The sequence below is a fragment of the Dipodomys spectabilis genome, unplaced genomic scaffold (assembly GCF_019054845.1).
Source record: "Dipodomys spectabilis isolate Male_0828 unplaced genomic scaffold, ASM1905484v1 ptg000076l, whole genome shotgun sequence".
NCBI lineage: Eukaryota > Metazoa > Chordata > Mammalia > Rodentia > Heteromyidae > Dipodomys > Dipodomys spectabilis.
The window spans coordinates 1-8951 of record NW_024870753.1 but is presented as its reverse complement, the minus strand read 5'-3'; the positions used below and the strand labels follow the sequence as shown (position 1 = coordinate 8951).

Below are 8951 nucleotides of genomic sequence, written 5' to 3'. Positions count from 1 at the left end.
GTGCCCAGTTCCTAAGTTCAAGACCCAGGTCTGAAACACACATACACACAACACACATACACACTCCCCACATACAATTACAATCAGATAAAAGTTTTTTTAAAAAGTATTTCTAATGGCAAACCTGGTACCTTAAAAAGGACCTGATATTTCAGCCATAGCTAATAATTCTGAGATTGTTTACTTTGCAAGTGACGTGTGTACTGCTTCTAAATGCACTTGACTATAGAGTAATAAGTAATTCAAGAAAATGTTAACTCCTGATAAAAATGTTTTTAATCAGACTATATGTGTACAAAAACCCATTTAGAACTGTCAAGAAAAGTGAGTAATAACTGTCAAGAAAAGTGCGTAATATCGACGTGTCTGGACACTAAGGTCTGCTACATGCTAGCAAAGTGAGAATGGAGGTAATTACATAGACATTTGGGTTTCAAGAAAATGTTGTCTGCTTTGCGTGGTAATTTCACAAATGACCCTATCCAGTAGGGTAACAAATAAGCAGAGTGCCGTGAAGCTAACCACTCACACACAGCATCATTGCAGGCAGGCTTATCACTTCTTAGATGCTTTCACTGTGTCATTCTGTGGTAAATGTTGGAATTCACACTGTGATGATACCCATCTACACTCAGTTCTTTGGCATGGCTGAAGTCAACAGAAACACTCTTTCCTGGGCTTTACCGCCTCTTCTGAAGAATGCACAGTATTTGGAACAAAACCACTTCTTACCCCTTCCCAGCCATCCTGAATACAAATCTCTCCCTTTTTAACAAGTTCATAGATGTCTCTGGTCAGGAGAGTGAAGGATTCCTCAACATTTGTAGCATCCTTAGCTGACGTTTCAATGTACTTCATTCCACAGTCCGCGGACAGTTTTTCTGCCTCCTCTCTTGTAACTTGACGCTGTGAAGCTAAGTCACATTTATGTCCCACCAGGAGAAATACAATTTGAAATGGCTGTACATACAATTTTGCTTCTTCCAACCAATCTTTCACATGTTCAAAAGAGCGCCGATTAGTAATGTCGAATACTAAAAATCCCCCAACTGAGTTGCGGTAGTAAGACCGAGTTATTGATCTGAAAAATAAAGATAAAAAAGGTTGTAAAGGACATGTTATTTTGCCCTCCTTCAAATAATGGAGCACCAGCACCAATGTATAAGCCATTTGTGCAGAGTCTTAGCTGGATTGCAGTTCCAAGCCAGTTTGGGCAGGAAAGGCCATGAGACTTATTTCTAATTATCCACCTAAAACACTGGAAATGGAGCTGTGGCTCAAAGTAGTAGAGTGCTAGCCTTGAGCAACAGAAGCTTAGGGACAATGCCCAGGCCCTGAGTTCAAGCCCCATTACCCATATATATCTGAAGGAATAATTATACCACTGTGGTTAAAATAGGCATTCTGGAAGATTAGACAAGGGTACAGGTGTTTGAAATCATGGCCACTCTATTTGAGCCACCTTCCTAGCCCCTTTCACTTTATTTTTCAGACAGGGTCTCATACTTTTGCTCAGGCTGGCCTTGGGGCTCGATCCTCTTACTTGCTCCTCCTGTGTAGGTGGGATTACAAGTATGTACCACCACCCAGCCCTACCCAGTAGTTTTCAAGTGTCTAGCAGTTATGAACACTCAGGACATCTCTTGTGTAGCTTGGATAATGAATCTTCACAAAAGGGGCACACTGCCATCTACTGGTGGATCTTTTCCCTGCATTTTTTTATTAGCCCATATTAATTGTACAGTGGTTCTTGGGGGGGGGGGAGGGAGGGAGAGTGATATTTCCATATAATATACTTTGATCATATTTACCCCCTCTATTACTCTTTCCCCTTCAATGCATTGTAATGATCCCATATGTGGCTGACTTGTTTACTCATATACAAAGCCAATGGGGAAAGAAGAGGAATGACAGAGCGCAAAAAAATGTGAAAGAAAGAGATAACAACACTCCAAAAAGAAAAGCTGTCCAGAACTATTAGTAATGTAGTCATTTACACCAAGGCCACTGAGTGGCTAAAAGCTAATCAGTTATAGAAAACAGTAAGTGAATTAAATATTTAGAAATCCATCAACATTAGACTTATGCCATGAGAATAAACCATCTCTGGCAAGTTTCTTCTAATTGGGAGCAGGCTGATGAAACCAAAGATGAGTCATAGTATCATGCTCCTCCCCCCACACCCACCAAGAAGAAAGATGCGTAATTCTTGGTGGATCTTTCCGAACTTTAGAGGGAACTTGTATAGTATGCTGTGCTTCTACGATCCATTAAGCAGGAGACCTAAAAGGCTCCCAGCTTTAATAGGGCTGAAAGCAAGAGTACATCTTGGGCTAATCTAAGCTATAATGCAAGCAACTTTGCCACTTGGGCCATCAGATCTAATGGCACTGGCCTAAAGTGTCTAGAGCAGACCAGGATGTTCCACGTAGCCCAGGGAGGCTTCCATTACACCATTACAGGATCGACTCCAGAATAACAATGCGCTCTTTGGCAAAGGATACTACGTTTGTGGAAAAGATTATAGCTTGGATAGGGCCCCAAATGCCTGGCCATCATCATCCAATGACTGTGCAATCTGAATGCTCACTGCTGAATGCTCACTGCTCCCTAGCTATTTCCAGTTCACCAGGCTGGAAATTCATCACCAAGCCTAAGTCTCAGATATAGTCTCCAATGTGGAGCAGGCCCTGCGTAGAACTGGAGTAACAAGGCTCACACCCCCAGCACCTCACATACCCACACACTCGTGCCCAACTCCGCCAGCCCATGGCCTTATCTAGATTTTCCTAGAAAATACTGACTTTGGGCTCAGGTTTCAGAGCTTCAGTCCATGCTTTCTTCGCCCCATGCCTGTAGGCCCTGGTAAAGCAGAGCACCAAGGAAGCGAGGGTGTAGTGGAACAGAGATGCTCACTGATGACAAAGTGCATTTTGTAGAACAGCAGTACTTCAAAATGTTCTCTGCAAAAGGAGTCTGGGTTGGGCCACACTGTATCTGGGAGTTTTATACTGTGTGTTAGCATAGCAAAAGCTCTAAGAAGGGTACAGCACTTGTTTGTCATGTGCGTGGGGAATGGGGAGAAACTCAAGAAATCCAGCAATGATCCAGCATTTCCAAAAGGACTGGATCAAGAAACCCTTTTCTGCCAAGCGCTGGTGGCTCACGCTTGTAATCCTAGCTACTCAGGAGGCTGAGATCTAAGGATCGTGGTTCAAAGCCAGCCGGGGCAGGAAAGTCCGTGAGACTCTTATCTCCAATAAAAACCACTAGAAAACAGGAAGTGGTGCTGTGGCTCAAGCAGCAGAGCGCTTGCCTGGAGCTGAAGAGCGCAGGGACAGTGCCCAAGCCCAGAGTTCAAGCCCCACGACTGACCAAAAAAAAACAAACAAACCCTTTTCTGGGGTTGGGAATGCGGCCTTGTGGAAGAGTGCTTGCCTAGCATGCGTGAAGCTCTGGGTTCAATTACTCAGTACCACATAAACAGAAAAAGGCAGATGTGTCGCTGTGGTTCAAATGGTAGAGTGCTAGCCTTGGGCACAGAGAGGCTCAGAGACAAAACTCAGGCCCTGAGTTCAAGCCCCAATACTTGCAAAACAATAACAACAACAACAAAGTGTTCATTTCCTTGGTAGTTTTTGGCATTGAGACTTTTCCCAGGCTGACCTAGATTGTGTTCCTCCTATTTATGCTTGCACTGTGGCTGGGATGGTAGATGAGACCTACTCTGCTTGGCTATTGATTGCATCCTACCTTTGTCCTATTGGCTTTAAACTACAATCCTCCCAATTTTGCTTCTGGAGTAGCTAGGGTTATAGGCATGGGCTGGCCAAGCCTGGGTGGGTTTAGTTTCTTCTTTCTTTCTTTCTCTCTTTCTTTCTTCCTTCCTTCCTTTCTTTCTTCCTTCCTTCTTTCCTTCCTTCCTTCCTTCTTTCTTTCTTCCTTCCTTTCTTTCTTCCTTTCTTCTTTTTTTGGGTTGTGGGGCCTGAACTCTGGGCCTGGACGCTGTCCTTCAGCTCTTCAGCTCAAGGCTAGCACTCTACCACTTGAGCCATAGCGCCACTTCTGGCTTTTTCTGCTTATGTGGTACTGAGGAATGGAACCTAGGGCCTCATGCATAAAAGGCAAGCACTCTACCACTAAGCCACCTTCCCAGCCCAAGCATGTGTTTCTTTAACATGGAAATTTAACATTTTTCCATTCTAAAATGTAATTTTGTTACCTTTTTTTAAAAACTCGGGGCCTAAGCTCTGTCCCTGAGCCTTTCTGCACAAAGTTAGTGCTCTACCACTTTGAGCTACAGCAATACTTCTGGTTTTCTGGTGATTAATTGAAGATAAGAGTCTCATGGACTTTCTTGGCCAGGCTGGCTTCAAACTGCTATCCTCAGATGTCAGTGTCCTGAGTAGCTAGGATTATAGGTCTGAGCCATTAGCACCTGGCACCTTTGTTATTTTTTTTTGAGTCTTGTAAAACCTGGGCAGGCTTGAACTTTTGGTCCTCCTGTCTCACTCTCCCAAAGCTGGGATTAGAGGCATGAGCCACCATACCTGGCTGATTTTGCTTCTTTCATGCTATGCAAGTAGTTGTCATGTATATTAAACACTGAAAATGGATACTAATTGTGATCACTATTATTTGCTATTTTATTGTTCCCTTTGTTTATGGCATCGAGCTATCCCCAGGTTGTCTAAAGTAGGGGTGGCTCATGCTTGCACTTCTAGGCTGACATTTGAGGATGGAGGTTCAAAACTAGCCCAAGCTGGGTGCCGATGACTCATGCCTGTAATCCTAGCTACTCAGGAGGCTGAGATTTGAGGATCGCTGTTCAAAGCCAGCCTAGGCAGGAAAGTCTGTGAGACTCTTATCTCCAATTAACCACCAGAAAACCAGAAGTGGCAATGTAGCTCAAGTGGTAGAGCACTCCACCTTGAGCTGAAGAGCTGAAGGACAGCAAGGGCCCAGAGTTCAAACCCCATGACCAACCAAAAAACCTCCAAAAACAAAAAACTAGCCCAAGCATAAAAGTCCAAGAGACTCTTATCTTTAAATAACCAGCAAAAGGCCAGAAATGGAGCTGTGACTCAAATATTAGAGTGCCAGCCTTAATGGAAAAAGCTAAGCAAGAGTTCAAGGCCCAGTACCAGCACACAAAGGAATAAATAATGTATGTCCCTTTTGCTAACTTATGTATAATCATGAATAAACCTCCAAAGAAAATATTTCCCACAAATGCTTCATGATATGATATTTTTCCTAATAGTAGTAAAGAATCTTCAAGAGCTTTGCTATGAAAAAAAAAAAAAACTGTGCAAAGATATCTATGATTCAAAATAGATTTTTTCGTGCCAGTCCTGGGGCTTGAACCCAGGACCTAGGCTTCTTTGGCTCAAGGCTAGCACTCTACTATTTAAGCCGCAGGCCTATTTCCTGCTTTTTTTTTTTTAAATAGTTTTGTGGAGATAAAGGGTCTTACAATAGCTGAGTAGCTGCTCTAGAGGCTGAGATCTGATTGTGTTTCATTGCCAGCTCTAGTAGGAAGGTTTGTGAGACTCTTATCTCCAATAAACTACTCAGAAAACGCTAGAAATGGCACAGTGGCTCAAGTGGTCAACCGCTAGCCTTGAGCAAAAAGAAGCTCAAGGACAGCGCATAGGCCCAGAGTTGAAGCCCCAGGCCCAGCAAAAAAAAAAAGAGAAAAAGAAGGTTTATTAAGAAGGGGAAAAATCCTTGACAGAATTTGTATTTGATTTGTATAAATCAAGTCAATAACCTTTAACACTTCTCTGAAGACTGGCCTGGCCAACTTTCCAACTTCATTAGTAAGAAAATGAATGTACAAGCAAGCTAAGCAGTTCCCTGCATATCTCCATGAATCAGTGTCGGAGCTGGGAATGCAAGCCAAAACTTTGAACGTGGGCCATCCTCAGATGTAGGCTGATCTCATTCAGAATAGAGGCTGCCTGGGGTGAGGGGAAGCAGGTCTGGGAAGTCCACTCCCAGAGTACTGTATTTCACAAGCAGAGAACTGACTGCAGAATGCAAAGGGCTCTCTTAATTGAGTTCTGCCGCACAAGCGGATTTGGGGGAAACAAAATATTGTGAAATATTCAGGAAATTCATACTATGTCCCTTACTTTTTTTTTTTTTTTAATTTACAAATCACGAGTTGTCTTTGTGACATTCAGTTTCCCCAGTGAACACTGAAAATGAAACTCATTTACCTGGCTTCTTTTTCTAGTGAGAAGTGTGTTTTCTGGTCTGTTCTCACACCAGAATGTTAAGCAACATAAAGTAAAAGTTCCTGGCCGGGTGCCTGTGGCTCACGCCTGTAATCCTAGCTACTCAGGAGGCTGAGATCTAAGGATCGCAGTTCAAAGCCAGCCCAGGCAGGAAAGTCCATGGGACTCTTATCTCCAATAGATCACCAAAAAACCGGAAGTGGCACTGCGGCTCAAGTGGTAGAGCACTAGCCTTGAGCTGAAGAGCTCAAGGGCAGTGCCCAGGCCCAGAGTTCAAGCCCCACAACCGATGGGGGAAAAAAAGAAAAGAAAAAAAAAAGAGAAGAAAAAGAAAAGTTCCTGAAATTGTTTTTTCCAACAAAGCCCCCATGCTGACACACTGGAAAAGATTACTCCATCCATGCAGCACGCACAGCAGCACACACACCTCAGCGGTGTGCATGTCCTGATATTGTATTTAGCTGTCCTGCAGCATCCACTGTCAGGGGTCAGGCTCCACACGGGGGGTTGGGAGGGGTTCGGTCATCACCTCAGCCTGTGAACCCTGCTTAGTGAGCTCCAGCAGGGACCCGACCTGGGGCTCTCCCGGCCACACAGAGGTGGGGGGGGTCTCTGGAGAAGAAGCGCTGGGGAGGACGGAAAGAAGGAAGGCGGCATGCGAGGAGGGTGAGTGCAGGAGAGTTTAGGGGAGGAAGAGAGCGGTGGAAGATAAGGGCAGAGGCCTCTCCACGCCTGTACATCCTTATTAGTCAGGAGGTTTGAGATCTGAGGCTGGAGGTTGGAAGCCCATCCTGGGCAGAAAAGTCCGAGAGACTCTCTCCATCTCCAATGCAATCAGCAGAAAGCCGGAAGCCGAGCTGCGGCTCCAAGTGGTAGAGCATTAGCCTCGAGCAAAAAAGAAAAAAAAAAAAAAAAACAGCTCAGGGACAGCGCCCAGGCCGCGAGTTCAAGCCCCAGGGCAGACACCAAAAGGAAAAAAAAAAAATCCAACAAACGCACACCAAACCAAACCAACACCAAACCAAACCAACACAAAGCCGGGGGCAGAAAGAAGTGAGCCAAAGAGGGAGGAGGTCGAGGGGACCCCGGGTGGGCAAGCAAGAGACCAAACCGGGGGGGGGGGGGCGCAGAAAATGGGCGCCAAAGAGAGAAGTGAGAAATTGCGGAGGAGGAAGTCGTCCCTGGAAGAGGAGGGGCGAAAGGGGAAGGGAAAATGGAGCGAGCGCACTTTGGGGAGGGAAGGGCGGGGGGGGGGAGGGGAGGCGACACCCCCCCTCCCCAGGCCTCCCCCCACCAGGCCCCCGCCCGGGGGTGGGGGTGACTCCTACCTGAACCGCTCCTGTCCCGCCGTGTCCCACAGCTGCAGCTTGATCCTCTTGCCCGGCTCGATCTCCAGCAGGCGGGAGAAGAAGTCCACGCCGACCGTGGGGTCGCAGGCCGGGGAGCGCAGCCCCGGGAAGCGGCCCTGGGTGAAGCGGTGCAGCAGACACGACTTGCCCACCGTGGAGTCCCCGATCACAATGAGGCGGAACTGGTAGATCCAGATGGTCTCCATCGCTCCCGGGGCTCGCCCGTTCCCGGGGCCGAGCCGCCACACCCGCTCTCTGCGGGGCAAGTTCGCCGGCGGGAACTGTCCCTTCAGCACCTCCGGGGCGCCAGCCCGCAGCCTTCCAGCATATTCCTGCGGCAGCGCCCGCCGCCTGGTCCCCGCCCTCTCGGGCGGGAGGGGCGGGGCCGGGCCGGGCTTTAGGGGCGGGGCCTCGTGCTGGAAGGCGGGGCAGCCCTCCTCCCTCCTTCTCCCCCCTACTGTGCTGGGGAGAGTGAACTTCCGTCCCTAATCTCCGTATATCATTCCACCTCAGAGCTGATTGGGCCTCGACCCGAAGGTGGGTGTGGCGAAGGGACGTGACAGCTGCGATGACCAATGAAAATGAACCAAGAGCTCGACTCCGGGAGGATCAGCCAATGAAAAGTGAGAGTCATTCTGTGGCAGCTGAGGGCTCTGATTTTTGCAAGTCTCCGCAGGCTGTGGAACTTGCGGTGACGCTGTTGCTCTTCGGCTTGGGGTGGGTTTGTTAACATCCCGTTTTTCTGAAGATCTGTTAGTGGCTTCCGGCCCTTGCAGAGCGCCACCTGCAGGGATTACTCGAGAACAAGATAAAAATTAGTTTGTAGAGCTGAATGCTTCTAGAAAAGGCTGTCCATTGCTGTGTTCCACTCCCTTCTCTGTTTCTAGTATCACTGAGGAGAATTAGCCCTGAGTCCTCTGGGCCCTTCAGCCTGGGGAAGAAGGAAAGGGAGAAAAAGTGAAATATTGAAATAATCACAAGTTCTTGCCCTTCTCAGACTTTATACTTAGGGAAAAGGCTACAGGTGGTCTCTTAACTTGTGTTTGGTCAGTGATCAAAGCAGACTTTTTAACTCTGGGGACTTTTCTCATCCCTTTCCTCAAATAATACCGAATTCAAGATTTATCTTTGAGTGGCAGGGAAGGTGGTTCAGTGGCCGAGTGGTTGCCTAGCATGCATGTGGCTCTGGGTTCGATTCCTCGGCACCACATACGCTGGAAATGGCGCTGTGGTTCAAATGATAGAGCTCTAGTCTTGAGCAAAAGAAGCTCAGAGACAACACCCAGGCCCAGAGTTCAGGCCCCACAGGGGACACACACACAAACACACAAAAAGGTTTATCTTTGGAAATTCAAACCAT

The 8951-nt window shown here is 47.0% G+C and overlaps 1 protein-coding gene across 1 annotated transcript; it reads right to left on the bottom strand.

The window, feature by feature from the left end:
* Positions 1–258: 258 nt before the first annotated feature.
* Rab39a (RAB39A, member RAS oncogene family) lies at positions 259–7938 on the bottom strand. The gene is made up of 2 exons (XM_042682868.1): positions 7571–7938; positions 259–1081 (listed from the first exon to the last, which is right to left on the bottom strand). Exons 1-2 carry the CDS (start codon positions 7795–7797, stop codon positions 655–657), a joined length of 654 nt encoding a protein of 217 aa, XP_042538802.1. The 5' UTR covers positions 7798–7938; the 3' UTR covers positions 259–654.
* Between the last annotated feature and the right edge of the window lie 1013 nt (positions 7939–8951).

Bases quoted from the DNA above. Each gene is read 5' to 3' on its own strand.
- Rab39a (XM_042682868.1), bottom strand. From the start codon at position 7,797: ATGGAGACCATCTGGATCTACCAGTTCCGCCTCATTGTGATCGGGGAC. The intron at 1,082-7,570 runs GTAGGAGTCACC...TTTATTTTTCAG, and splicing joins GCGGGACAGGAGCGGTTCAG to ATCAATAACTCGGTCTTACT.